Below are 14,574 nucleotides of genomic sequence, written 5' to 3' on the forward strand. Positions count from 1 at the left end.
GCGTATAATAATGTCTGAACGAAGCTAATGGAATGGCATCATGATCTATAGACCAGTGGAAGCTGCATAGGAGAGGACGGCGTATAATAATGTCTGAACGAAGCTAATGGAATGGCATCATGATCTGTAGACCAGTGGAAGCTGCATAGGAGAGGACGGCGTATAATAATGTCTGAACGAAGCTAATGGAATGGCATCATGATCTGTAGACCAGTGGAAGCTGCATAGGAGAGGACGGCGTATAATAATGTCTGAACGAAGCTAATGGAATGGCATCATGATCTGTAGACCAGTGGAAGCTGCATAGGAGAGGACGGCGTATAATAATGTCTGAACGAAGCTAATGGAATGGCATCATGATCTGTAGACCAGTGGAAGCTGCATAGGAGAGGACGGCGTATAATAATGGCTGGAACAGAGCGAATGAAATGGCATCAAACACATAGAAACCATGTGTTTGATACCATTCCACATATTCCGCTCCAGCCATTACCACAAGCCCGTCCTCCCCAATTAAAGTGCCACCAACCTCCTGTGCTGTAGCCATACAGTGAGGGTGTTCTTTCCTTTATCACCCAAGTTCTCAGAAAAAGAAAGTGTGAGCACAAGGCCTACAAATAGGATAATATATCTGGAAATATTTTAACTAGTGATGCGTGGTAGGCTACTATTCCTTTTCCCATTGTAGAACTGAGATGCTGTGACACTCATGACTTCAAAGGTCATGTCACTACCTATAACGTTCACAGCAAGAAGTGAAACCACAATGTCATATGATCAGTATAAAAATCTATTTTTTTTGTACTTTGTCTTCTCTATAGGCACGAAACATCAAGACATCCGTGATCTCTGCAATCAAAGTTGTAAAACTAGATCCTGGTAGGATATTTATCCCAAATGTGATTGTGTTTATCTTAAAGGCCCAGTGATTCTCCTGTGTTTAATATATATTTACACACTATGAGTTTGGAATAATAGTGCGAAATTGTGAAAATCATGATTATGCCATTTTATAGAGTTGTTTGAAAGGACTGCCTGAAATTTCTGCCTGTTTTGATGGGATTGAGTTTTGGCCTGCCTGGTGACATCACCAGTTAATACTCCAACAAGAAAGAGGGCTCCAAACCTATCTGCCAATAACAGCTAGTTTTCAGTTTTCCCTTCCCCACTCAGACCACTCCCAGACAGTCCTAGCTAAGTTCTTGCTTGAAAAATTATCTTTGCTAAGAAGCTATTTTTGGTTATTGTTTTTCAATTAAAATGGTCAAAAATCACAGTAAGGTACTTAATTGTTACCCAGATATACGATATTGAGATAAAAAATATCTGCATTGGACCTTTAATCACATTGTGGTGAAGTCGTGATATTCCAGTCTTTTCTCATCTCTCTCTTCAGGTGATGACATCTTATCTATCCAGCAGGAGATTACCATGATTAAAGAATGCACTCACAAGAACATTGTGGCCTATTTCGGCAGCTACCTCAGGTTTGGTCTGCAATCAAACATTACGTTGAAACTTGATATGAAATGCAATGAGGTATTCCATTTAATAGTGGTGGAAAAAGTACCCAGTTGTCATACCTAAAAGGTACTTTACCTTAATAGAAAATGACTCAATTAAAAGTGAAAGTCACCCAGTAAAATACTACTTGAGTAAAAGTCTAAAAGTATTTGGTTTTAAATATACTTAAGTATCAAAAGTAAAAGAATAAATCATTTCAAATTCCTTATATTAATCAAACTATGCGGTTTATTTATCGATAGCCAGGGGCACACTCAAACACTTAGACATAATTTACAAACAAAGCATTTGTGTTTAGTGAGTCTGCCAAATCAGAGGCAGTAGGGATGACCAGGGTGTTTCTCTTGATAAGTGTGTGAATTGGACCATTTTCCTGTCCTGCTAAGCATTCAAAATGTAACATGTACTTTTGGGTGTCAGGGAAAATGAATGGAGTAAAACCTACATTATTATCTTTATGAATGTAGTGAAGTAAAAGTTGTAAAACAAAATACCCCAAAAAACTACTTAAGTAGTACTTTATAAAGTATTTTTACTTAAGTACTTTACACCACTGTCCTTTAACGGCATGCCTCTTCCTTTGATAGAAATAACAAGCTGTGGATTTGCATGGAGTACTGCGGAGGAGGTTCCCTGCAGGACATTTATCATGGTAGTTAATACATGGCTCTGGTGTATATGAATGGCATCATCCAGTGTTCAAGTAAAAATTCAACCAGGAAAATATGTTAAAAAAAAATATATATATATATATATATATATTATAATACATAATATATAATATATATATATAAATACATCTATATTATATATATATATATATATCTATATATATATATTATGTATTATAATTATAATATATATATATATATATATATATATACCCCCAAAAATATGGGGGATTGGAAATGATGCAGACAATTACATTGATGAAATCAACAATCAATCTGCAGTATTAAAGCTGATCTATCCCTTAAAAAAATGATCAAGTAAATGATATCAGTTACTACTGTGTACATCATTGATTTTTTTAAATGATGGCCCTGACATACTTCATTTTTATGTTTCCATAGTTACTGGCCCCCTGAATGAGAGGCAGATTGCATATGTGTGCAGGGAAACACTACAGGTAACCATGAAATTATATGCAGCTTTATTCATTGGCTGAGGCGTTCAACCATTTTCTACTGTGAAACTTTCTATTTGGATGTAACATTATTCACATTATAAATTCATAAACATCATGCTTGACTTGCTCTGGGGTACAGTGCCACACAAAAATAAAGGTGCAAGTTGGAACCAAATAAGGTTCTTGAGAGCAATGCCATAGGGCATGGGTATTCAACTTTGACCCTACGAGGTCCGGAGCATGCTGGTTTTCTGTTTTACTTGATAATGAATTGCACCCACCTGGTGTCCCAGGACTAAATCAGTACCTGATTAGAGGGGAACAGTGAAAAAAAAAAAGCATTGTAACTGTCTTTGAGGTCCAGAGTTGAGTTTGAGGGCCATAGGGTAACCATTTTAGGGTCTCTGAAGAACCATTCAAAAATCCAAACCAGAAATGTGTTTGGCCTTCCAGGACTGGAATTGAATAGCCCTGCTGTAGTGTTTTAAGCCTTATTTGCATATTTCTCAGTGCCTTTTGAATGAATTTGAGTTACCAGTACCACCCATGACTGTGTTTGCTACTGAGAGAGACATGCTTGTTGCATTCATTCATTTACAGTCATGTGGCCTTCACAAAGTCACAAAACAATACATATTTCATAAGGACTTATTTTAAGGGCCTCTTAAATGACATTAAGCTGGCTTGCAAAGTGATGTGTAATTCCTATTGGAATCCAGCCTGAGTGGGGATATCCAACATTTGGAACTTTTATTCACATGCAACCTGCATTCAGAATGACTACCAGGGTTGAGAAGATTAAGGTATGAGACGACCTTAAACATCTTAACTGGAACACTAACTGATGCAATAAGTCGAAGTAACAGATTGGAATAGTTTAGAAAAATGTATGTTATATATTTGAGTAGCATGAGATTCAATTAATCAATCAATGTGCATGCAAAAACATAGATATTAAAAACAAACAATTCTAAAAACCAACCTGCAATAGAGCATGCTGGGAAATAGATTAATTATGGCCGTGGTTTTGGTTAAACTCTGGTTATTAACACCAACACTGAATGTATTTTACACCAGTGAGTGGTACTACCCCCCCCCTTTTTTTAAATCAATGGTTCTTTATCAGGCAAGAATTCTCCATTTATCCCCATTTAAGAACATTCATTTTTTTTCAGTGTGGTGTTATTGGGTTTTCTGTGTTTATAGGGCTTGCATCACTTACATGAGACTGGGAAAATGCATAGAGACATAAAGGTAATGTATTGTTGGATATAAAACATGTAAACAGTTTACTCTACCCCTCATCTGAATTGAATCATTTTTGTCTGGTGTGTTGGAACTACTCCTTCATACTTACTGAAATCTAATATTTAAGTGTGTGTGTGTGTAATTGGAGCTGTGGGCGGTCCTCATGAGAGAGCATGAGACGGTGCACTCATTGTGTCACTGTGGGTTTTTCACAGGGAGCAAATGTTCTTCTGACAGAGCGAGGAGATGTCAAACTGGGTCAGTGACTGTCAACCACCCTTACACTGTCACTCACTCTCACACATCCTCTGCCTGTCCCATAGACGCACTCAAAAACAGATCTACTAAAATACTTTTTCTCCAACTCTCTCACGGCATCTTTTTTCCCAGCGGATTTCGGCGTTGCAGCTGAGATCAACGCCTCCGTTGCCAAGAGGAAGTCATTCATAGGCACGCCTTACTGGTGAGTGATCTAAGTTCGTCCATGGTACCAAAACAAGGCCATTGATCGTGGTTTAGCATAGTTATCCACGGGCAGCTGTGCTCTTCTAGGATGGCACCCGAGGTGGCAGCAGTGGAGAAGAAAGGTGGCTACAACCAGCTATGTGACATCTGGGCAGTGGGCATCACCGCTATCGAGCTGGCAGAGCTTCAGCCTCCCATGTTTGACCTGCACCCCATGAGGTGAGGGCACTGTTGCTGGGATGTCACCTCTCATTATTATCAGTATACAGATTGAATCTAGTTTCATCTATCCAGTCATGTTAACAGATCAGATATTGATAATTAACACTGCATCATGTTTCATCAACAGGTTAAGTACATACAATTTTTTTGTTCTTTTTTCCCAGGGCCTTGATGATGATGTCAAAGAGCAGCTTCCAGCCACCCAAACTAAAGGACAAGACCAAATGGTTTAAGTTTCTTTATAGTTAAAAAGTCATATGAGCTCCAGAACTGAAAGTATATACTGTATGTTACTGTGAGTGTCTAGGAGCCCATGTGGTAATGACCAATAACTATCTGTTTAGGTCTGCAGACTTTCACAGCTTTGTGAAAATATCCCTCACCAAGAACCCTCGCAAGAGGCCCAGTTCGGAGAAACTGTTACAGGTACTACCTCAGAGTTCCATCCTTTTAGAGGAGCGCAAACAAAATAGCATCAACGTTAATAAAAAAACTGGTGAATTCATGTCCCTAGTGGAAAAACTGTTCTGTAGTCCTTCGGGTGACAGACACTCCCCACATTATCTACGTTTTCTCTTCAGCACCCCTTTGTGAGTCAGCTGCTGACCAGGACTCTGGCCATTGAACTGCTGGACATGGCCAGCAACCCTGTTCTGCAAACCACACACACTATGGATGAGAGTGATCTTGACGTGAGCTTGTCCCCCTATCCTATCCTGCCCTTTCCTGAAATGTATGCTTGGGCTCAACAATATATGATGTGGATTACTATACTACTAAGATGAATATGTCACTAATGATCTGTATGTGCTGTGTATGTTGTTGTGTGGGTTTGCAGACATGCAGTGCATTCCCTGATCAGATCCATTCCTTAGCGAAACACCTGCCGGTCCAAAGGACTCAGTCTGAGGAGCAGTGTGAGTAACTACAGATGTAGGATCTTAATTTGATCACCCTGTTCCAGAAACATGGAGTGTATTTGAGGTTCATAAAGGCTTCTGAAGTTTGTAATTTGCACTTAGAAATTTCAGAATTGATTTTCCCTCCTGAAAAAGGGACCAACCTCTACAAACATGTATATTTAATTATATTCCACAGAATAACTAAGGCTGCAGGATTTTGTTCCTGAAGTAGCAAACTCACCTACTCAAATTAAGATACGGCATCTGTATAGCCTCTCAGATCCTTGCCCTCTAAGCACAGCTCCTCAAGGACTCTGTTACTGATGAGCCATTGTTATGGCCAATGTAGCATTACATTACAGCATCCAGGGGCAAGCAGCCAAGGTCAGTAGGACACGAGGGGATAGTCACTGGTATCTATTCACATAAAATGAAAGAGAGTAGTGTGAGAACAAGTGTGTTTTTGTTTACTGGTATCTCATCATTGTCATAACAAAAATATATGATTATGATAATGATGATTATCAACTACAGAGTTTATTTCATAAACTCAGCAAAAATAGAAACGTCCTCTCACTGTCAACTGTTTATTTTCAGCAAACTTAACATTTGTAAATATTTGTATGAACATAACAAGATTCAACAACAGAGACATAAACTGAACAAGTTCCACAGACATGTGACTAACAGAAATGGAATAATGTGTTCCTGAACAAAGGGGGGTCAAAACCAAAAGTAACAGGCAGTATCTGGTGTGGCCACCAGCTGCATTAAGTACTGCAATGCATCTCCTCCTAATGGACTGCACCAGATTTGCCAGTTCTTGCTGGGAGATGTTCCACCAAGGCACCTGCAAGTTCCCAGTCATTTCTGGGGGGGAATGGCCCTATCCCTCACCCTCTGATCCAACAGATCCCAGACTTGGTCAATGGGATTGAGATCCTGGCACTTCGCCGGCCATGGCAGAATACTGGAATTCCTGTCTTGCAGTAAATCACGCACAGAACGAGCAGTATGGCTGGTGGCATTGTCATGCTGGAGGGTCATGTCAGGATGAGCCTGCAGGAAGGGTACAGGGATGTCTTCCCTGTAACGCACAGCGTTGAGATTGCCTGCAATGACAACAAGCTCAGTCTGATGATGCTGTGACACACTGACCCAGACCATGACGGATCTTCCACCTCCAAATTGATCCCGCTCCAGAGTACAGGCCTCCGTGTAAGGCTCATTCCTTTGAAGATAAATGCGAATCTGACCATCACCCCTTGTGAGACAAAACCGCGACTCGTCAGCTAAGAGCACTTTTTGCCAATCCTGTCTGGTCCAGCAACGGTGGGTTTGTGCCCATAGGCAACGTTGTTGCCGGTGATGTCTGGTGAGGACCTGCCTTACAACAGGCCTACAAGCCCTCAGTCCAGCCTCTCAGCCTATTGCGAACAGTCTGAGCACTGATAGAGGGATTGTGCGTTCCTGGTGTAACTCGGGCAGTTGTTGTTGCCATCCTGTACCTGTCCCACAGGTGTGATGTTCGGGTGTACCGATCTGTCTTATATGCGTCTCACAGTACAGACATTGCAGTTTATTGCCCTGGCCACATCTGCAATCCTCATGCTTCCTTGCAGCATGCCTAAGGCACATTCACGCAGATGAGCAGGGACCTTTAGTGTCCTAAATTTTCATAACTGTGACTTTAATTGCCTACCGTCTGTAAGCTGTTAGTGTCTTAATGACTGTTCCACAGGTGCATGTTCATTAATTGTTTAGGGTTCATTGAACAAACATGGGAAACTGTGTTTGAACCCTTTACAATGAAGATCTGTGAAGTCATTTGGATTTTTCAGAATTATGTTTGAAAGACAGGGTCTGGAAAAAGGGACGTTTCTTTTATTATTTTTTGCTGAGTTTATTTAAAGGTATTATTCTGGATCATAATTGTATATGTGTGTTTTCCAGTTGATCTGCTGAAATTTGGGCCTCCCGTGAGGAAGGAGACTGAGCTCTCTCCTGACCTGGTGAGGATTATCTGTGTCTAACTTCTATGTTCCACAAACAGCATGTTGAACATAGAAAAACAATTTATTTATTTGTCAAATTGTCAGTGCATGAACATATTTTCCCCAACAGGGATCATATGACGAATGGAGCATTACAGGAGATGAGAAGAACTCACCGTAAGCTATTATTTCTCACACTTCCTATGTGACATCAGCCATAATAAATCACGAATGAAAGCAATAATAACTGAATCTACTCTACATTTGAGGTGCAGAAGTCTACTGGAGTGTGTTGAGGAAGCGTTACTTGAAAGGTGAGGCTATAAGACATTCCATATACATCTCTTTTATAGCACTTACCTACCTACTGTATTGTGTCTGGAATGTAAAACAACCGTACCTGCCTCCTGTATTGTGTCTGGAAGGTAAAACAACCGTACCTACCTACTGTATTGTGTCTGGAAGGCAATAACACACCGAAGGAAAAAAAGAACAAAATATAATTTCCATTACAAACAAACATACCAAGTAAAACAATACTGCACATTCACACCACTAGACATTTTTAATTCCCATAGTATATTTGTGTCTGTTTGATATTCCTTGCAGGAGGTTAACCATAAAGAGAGCGCCCTCTGCTGAGGTGAGAGAGAACTACAGACTATCATCAGCCTCTCAGACACTCAACAATGTTTTTTTGGAACCACACCAGTGTCTGTGTTCATCTGTTGCAGCACTCTCCTGAAGATGAGGACATGGATAAAAGTGGTACCGTGAAGCGGAGTGGGGTCCTCAGTCCTGCCTTAAGGCATACCATCTCCCCATCCACTGACTCGACTCCTCAAACTGTCACACCTCCAGTCGCAGACTCCGCCCTGGCTGAACCCTCTCTCTTCAACTCCACTATCTTCTCAGACCTCTCACTTTCCTCCAACTGCTTGTTTGAAGGTACAGCACCGCACACGACACACCCAGGAACGCTAAAACAATCTATGACTTCACTACTTGTTACACGATGATATCAACTGCTTTTCATGTATACTATCTGCATGACCAATTTAAGAACAGTCTCAAACCCATAATCCTGAGACACTATGCCGCACTGATTGGTCTGTGTGTTCCTGCAGAGGGCAGTGAGTCAAAGGGACATTGGCCGGGAGAGACATCCTACATGGCCCTGGGGCCCCCACTGTCTCCAGAATGGAGCACACTGAGGAGGAGAACTGAGGACTCGGTGAGACACCATCAACAAGTCACTGACAGCACTTTTCAATTCATATTTTGTGCACACATGATGACAGATGATCTATGGTGGAATTTGTTTTTTCTTCAGAGAGGTGATTGCCATGGACTTCCACCCACGCCCAAAGTCCATGTAAGTCAAGATGTCTGGATATACAGCCACCAAAAAAGAAAATACGTGTTTAGTTTTAATGTCATGTGCAAAAGTACAGTGAAACGCCTTTCTTGCAAACTCAAAACCCCAAAATGCAATAATCAATAACAATTTAATACTAGGAAAAAACACGAGACATAAGAACACAATAAGTAAGTAAGCATATTATATACAGGGTCAGTTCCATATTTACAATGTGGAGGGATGGAGGCTAGATATGTATAGGGGTAAGCATACTATATACAGGGTCAGTTCCATATTTACAATGTGCAGGGATACTGGAGTGATGGAGGTAGATGTGTATAGGGGTACGGTGACTATATACAGGGTGAGTAGGAGGGAGATATGTATAGGGGTAAGCATACTATATACAGGGTCAGTTCCAATACCATATTTAAAATGTGCAGGGATCCTGGACCTAATATTGTGTATAAGAGGTCATACAATATGTTTTTTATAGTGATTCATATGTTGATGATGTAAAGAATATTTGCTGGTATGTAATGAGGAGCAACTAGATGTTGCACTTGATACATTTATACAATTGCTTATTCCAGTTACTAATAAACACGTACCCATTAAGACAATAACTAAAAATGGTTAAATCTCCTTTTAAATGTTTTATTTATTTCACCTTTATTTAACCAGGTAGGCTAGTTGAGAACAAGTTCTCATTTGCAACTGCGATCTGGCCAAGATAAAACACAGCAATTCGACACATACAACAACACATGGAATGAACAAAACAACCATTAAATAATACTGTAGAAAATATAAAACAAAAAGTCTATATACAGTGAGTGCAAATGAGGTAATATGAGGGAGTTAAGGCAATAAATAGGCCATGGTGGCGAAGTAATTACAATTTGGGGTGGCAGGGTAGCCTAGTGGTTAGAGTGTTGGACTAGTATCCGAAAGGTTGCAAGTTCAAATCCCCGAGCTGACAAGGTACAAATCTGTCGTTCTGCCCCTGAACAGGCAGTTAACCCACTGTTCCTAGTCCGTCATTGAAAATAAGACTTTGTTCTTAACTGACTTGCCTAGTAAAATAAAGGTAAAATAAAAATAAATAGCAATAAACACTGGAATAGTAGATGTGCAGAAGATGAATGTGCAAGTAGAGATACTGGGGTGCAAAGGAGCAAGATAAATAAATATAGTATGGGGGATGGGCTATTTACAGATGGGCTATGTACAGGTGCAGTGATCTGTGAGCTGCTCTGACAGCTGGTGCTTAAATCTAGTGAAGGAGAGAGAGTCTCCAGCTTCAGTGATTTTTGCAGTTAGTTCCAGTCATTTGGCAGCAGAGAACTGGAAGGAAAGGCGACCAAAGGAGGAATTGGCTTTGGGGGTGAACAGTGAGATATACCTGCTGGAGTGAGTGCTACGAGTGGGTGCTGCTATGGTGACCAGTGAGCTGAGATGCGACGGGGCTTTACCTAGCAGAGACTTGTAGATTACCTGTAGCCAGTGGGTTTGGCAACGAGTATGAAGCGAGGGTCAACCAACAAGAGCATACAGGTCGCAGTGGTGGGTAGTGTATGGGGCTTTGGTGACAAAATGGATGGCACTGTGATAGACCGCATCCAATTTGTTGAGTAAAGTGTTGGAAGCTATTTTATAGATTAGATCGCCGAAGTCGAGGATCGGTAGGATGGTCAGTTTTACGAGGGTATGTTTGGCAGCATAAGTGAAGGATGCTTTGTTGCGATATTGGAAGCCGATTCTAAATTTAATTTTGGATTGGAGATGCTTAATGTGAGTCTGGAAGGAGAGTTTACAGTCAGACACCTAGGTATTTGTAGTTGTCTATGTATTCTAAGTCAGAGCCGTCCAGAGTAGTGGTGCTGGATGAGCGTGCAGGTGCGGGCAGTGATCGATTGAATAGCATGCATTTAGTTTTACTTACATTTAAAAGCAGTTGGAGGCCACGGAAGGAGAGTTGTATGGCATTGAAGCTCATCTGGAGGTTAGTTAACACAGTGTCCAAAGAAGGGCCAGAAGTTTACAAGATGGTGTCGTCTGCGTAGAGGTGGATCAGAGAATCACCAGCAGCAAGAGTGGTTTCATCATTGATGCATACAGAGAAAATAGTAGGCCTGATAATTAAACCCTGTGGTACCCCCAGAGAGACTACCAGAGGTCCGGACAACAGGCCCTCCGATTTGACACACTGAACTCTATCAGAGACGTTGTTGGTAAACCAGGCTAGGCAATCATTTGAGAAACCAAGGCTGTCGAGTCTGCCAATAAGAATGTGGTGATTGACAGAGTCAAAAGCCTTGGCCAGATCAATGAATACGGCTGCAAAGTAATGTCTCTTATCGATTATGATATTGTTTTGGACCTTGAGCATGACTGAGGTGCACCCATGACCAGCTCTGAAACCAGATTGCATAGCGGAGAAGGTACGGTGGGATTCGAAATGGTCGGTAATCTGTTTGTTAACTTGGCTCTCGAAGACCATAAAGACAGGGTAGGATAGATATAGGTTGGTAGCAGTTTGGGTCTAGAGTGTCACCCCCTTTGAAGAGGGGGATGACCTCGGCAGCTTTCCAATCTTTGGGAATCTCAGACGGTACGAAAGAGAGGTTGAATAGGCTAGTATAGGGGTTGCAACAATATCGGCAGATCATTTTAGAAAAGAGGGTCTAGATTGTCTAGCCCGGCTGATTTGTAGGGGTCCAGATTTTGCAGCTCTTTCAGAACATCAGCTATCTGGATTTGGGTGAAGGAGATATGGTGGGGGCTTAGGCGGGTTAGGGGTAGCCAGGTGGAAAGCATGGCCAACCGTAGAGAAATGCTTATTGAAATTCTCAATTATAGTCGATTTATCGTTGGAAAAAGTGTTTCCTAGCCACAGAGCAGTGGGCTGCTGGGAGGAGGTGCTCTTATTCTCCATGGACTTTACAGTGTCCCAGAACGTTTTGGAGTTAGTACTACAGGATGCAAATTTCTGTTTGAGAAAGCTAGCCTTAGCTTTCCTAACTGCCTGTGTATATTCGTTCCTAACTTCCCTGAAAAGTTGCATATCACGGGGGCTGTTCGATGCTAATGCAGAACGCCACAGGATGTTTTTGTGCTGGTCAAGGGCAGACAGGTCTGGAGTGAACCAAGGACTATATCTATTCCTTGTTCTACATTTTTTGAATGGAGCATGCTTATTTAAGATGGTGACGAAGGAACCTTTAAAGAAATAACCAGGCATCCTCTACTGACGGGATGAGGTCAATGTCATTCCAGGATACCCTGGCCAGGTCGAATAGAAAGGCCTGCTCGCAGAAGTGTTTTAGGGAGCGTTTGACAGTGATGAGGGGTGATCGTTTGATCGCAGACCCATTACAGATGCAGGCAATAAGGCAGTGATTGCTGAGATCTTGATTGAAAACAGCAGTAGATTGAATTGTTTGGGTACAGACCTGGATAGTAATACAGAACTCCGCAGACTATCTTTGCAGTAGATTGCAACACCTCCCCCTTTGGCAGTTCTATCTTGGCGGAAAATGTTATTGTTAGGGATGGAGATTTCAGGGTTTTTGGTGGTTTTCCTAAGCCAGGAATCAGACACGGCTAAGACACCCAGGTTGGTGCTAAAGGAGTGAGTAAAACAAACTTACGGAGTAGGCTTCTAATGTTAACATGCATGAAACCAAGGCTTTTACTGTTACACAAGTCAACAAATGAGAGCACCTGGGAAGTGGGGCTAGGCACTGCAGGACCTGGATTAACCTCTACATCACCAGAGGAACAGAGGAGAAGTAGGATAAGGGTACGGCTAAGGGCTATACGAACTGGCCGTCTAGCACGTTCGGAACAGAGTAAAAGGAGCATGTTTCTGGGCACGATAGCATATATTTTGGGCAGAGTGTGTTGACAAAGGTAAAGTAGGATGTGAGTACATTGGAGGTAAACCTAGGCATTGAGTAATGATGAGAGAGATCAAGTCTCTAGAGACGTTTAAACTAGGTGATGCCATCGCATGTGTAGGAGGTGGAACAACACAGTTGGTTAAGACATATTGAGCAGGGATTGATGAGGAATTGAAAAATTGTATGGTTAAGAGGGATGAGGCAAATGGTATGGCAAATAAGTCTGGCAGCCCAACTGATTGGCAAACTAACAAATTAATAAATCATGTGACTAAGCTAAACAAAAATAATCTATACAATGATAAATTATATAAAGAATGATAGTAAAAAGCTTTGGAGCACCTTACATTAAATTATTTGGGAAAAAGCCAACTCGGCTCCATCATTCATTGAATCAAATGGCTCATTTATCACAAGAACCACTGATATTGTCAACCACTTTAATTACCTTTTCATTGGCAAGATAAGCAATCGTAGGGATGACATGCCAGCAAAAAGCCCTAACACTACACGTCCAAGTATATCTGACCAAATTATGAAAGACAAGAATTGTACTTTGAATTAAAGTCAGTGTGGAAGAGGTGAAGAAATTATTGTCTATCAACATTGTCAGACCCCAGTGGCTTGTCAATCTGGATGGAAAATTACTGAGGATAATAGTGGACGATATTGCTACGCCTATTTGCCACATCTTCAATTTAAGCCTGATAGAAAGTGTCTGCCATCAGGCCCCGGGGAAGCTAAAGTCATTATGGTACCCTTGAATAGTAAAACCCCCGTTTACTGGCTCAAGTAACTGAACAATCAGCCTGTTACCAACCCTTAATAAACTTCTGGAAAAATCTGTTTGACCAGATACAATGCTATTTCACAGTAAACAAATTGACAACAGACTTTCAGCACGCATATAAAGGACATTGAACAAGCACAGCACTTACACAAATTACTGATGATTGGCTGAGAGAAATTGATGATAAAATGATTGTGGGGGCTGTCTTGTTAGACTGCAGTGCAGCTTTTGACATTATTGATCATAGTCTGCTGCTCGAAAAATCTGGTGTGTTTACGGCTTTACACCCCCTGCTATAATGTGGATAAAGAGTTACTTGTCTAACAGAACACAGAGGGTGTTCTTTAATGGAAGCCTCTCAAACACAATCCAGGTAGAAGCAGGAATTCCCCAGGGTAGGAACCTTGCTTTTTCCTAACAACATGCCACTGGCGTTGAGTAAGGTCAGTGTGCCTATGTATGCGGATGACTCAACACTATACACGTCAGCTACTACAGCGACTGAAATGACTGCAACACTTAACAAAGAGCTGCAGTTAGTTTCGGAATGGGTAGCAAGGAATAAGTTAGTCCTAAATATTTCCAAAACTGAAATCATTGTATTTGGGACAAATCATTCGCTAAACCTCAACTACATTCCATAATGAATAATATGGAAATTGAGGAAGTTGAGGTGACTAACTGCTTGGAGTAACCCTGGATTGTAAACTGTCATGGTCAAAACATATTGATACAATAGTAGCTAAAATGGGGAGAAGTATTATCTATAATAAAGTGATGCTTTGCATTCTTAACAACACTATCAACAAGGCAGGACCTACAGGCCCTAGTTTTGTAACACCTGGACTACTGTTCAGTCATGTGGTCAGGTGCCACAAAGAAGGACTTGGGAAAATTGCAGTTGACTCAGAACAGGGCAGAACGGCTGGCCCTTAAAAGTACACAGAGAGCTAACATTAATGACATGCATGTCAATCTCCCATGGCTCAAAGTGGAAGAGAGATTGCATCATCATTGCTTGTTTTCGTAAGAGGT

At 41.2% G+C, this 14,574-nt stretch overlaps 1 protein-coding gene across 3 annotated transcripts in view; it reads left to right on the forward strand.

Annotated features, from left to right (window-relative positions):
- Positions 1-14,574, forward strand: part of LOC135544116 (mitogen-activated protein kinase kinase kinase kinase 2-like) — a 30,041-nt gene that overhangs the window by 1,626 nt on the left and 13,841 nt on the right. For 2 of the 3 annotated variants that reach the window (XR_010456302.1, XM_064971506.1), the window contains exons 2-20: positions 822-879; positions 1,397-1,487; positions 2,112-2,176; positions 2,598-2,653; positions 3,860-3,907; positions 4,117-4,159; positions 4,292-4,364; positions 4,454-4,585; positions 4,753-4,815; positions 4,933-5,014; positions 5,170-5,280; positions 5,427-5,505; positions 7,444-7,502; positions 7,615-7,661; positions 7,754-7,798; positions 8,094-8,127; positions 8,219-8,432; positions 8,612-8,718; positions 8,818-8,859. Coding sequence is in view for 2 of the 3 variants with exons in the window: in XM_064971506.1 (XP_064827578.1) it covers positions 822-879; positions 1,397-1,487; positions 2,112-2,176; positions 2,598-2,653; positions 3,860-3,907; positions 4,117-4,159; positions 4,292-4,364; positions 4,454-4,585; positions 4,753-4,815; positions 4,933-5,014; positions 5,170-5,280; positions 5,427-5,505; positions 7,444-7,502; positions 7,615-7,661; positions 7,754-7,798; positions 8,094-8,127; positions 8,219-8,432; positions 8,612-8,718; positions 8,818-8,859 (1,449 nt within the window). In the remaining variant the exon portion in view is untranslated. The remainder of the gene's footprint in view (positions 1-821; positions 880-1,396; positions 1,488-2,111; positions 2,177-2,597; positions 2,654-3,859; positions 3,908-4,116; positions 4,160-4,291; positions 4,365-4,453; positions 4,586-4,752; positions 4,816-4,932; positions 5,015-5,169; positions 5,281-5,426; positions 5,506-7,443; positions 7,503-7,614; positions 7,662-7,753; positions 7,799-8,093; positions 8,128-8,218; positions 8,433-8,611; positions 8,719-8,817; positions 8,860-14,574) is intronic. The other variant, XM_064971507.1, reaches the window with a different exon arrangement.

This window comes from Oncorhynchus masou, chromosome 8, assembly GCF_036934945.1.
Source record: "Oncorhynchus masou masou isolate Uvic2021 chromosome 8, UVic_Omas_1.1, whole genome shotgun sequence".
In the NCBI taxonomy this organism is placed as follows: Eukaryota; Metazoa; Chordata; class Actinopteri; order Salmoniformes; family Salmonidae; genus Oncorhynchus; species Oncorhynchus masou.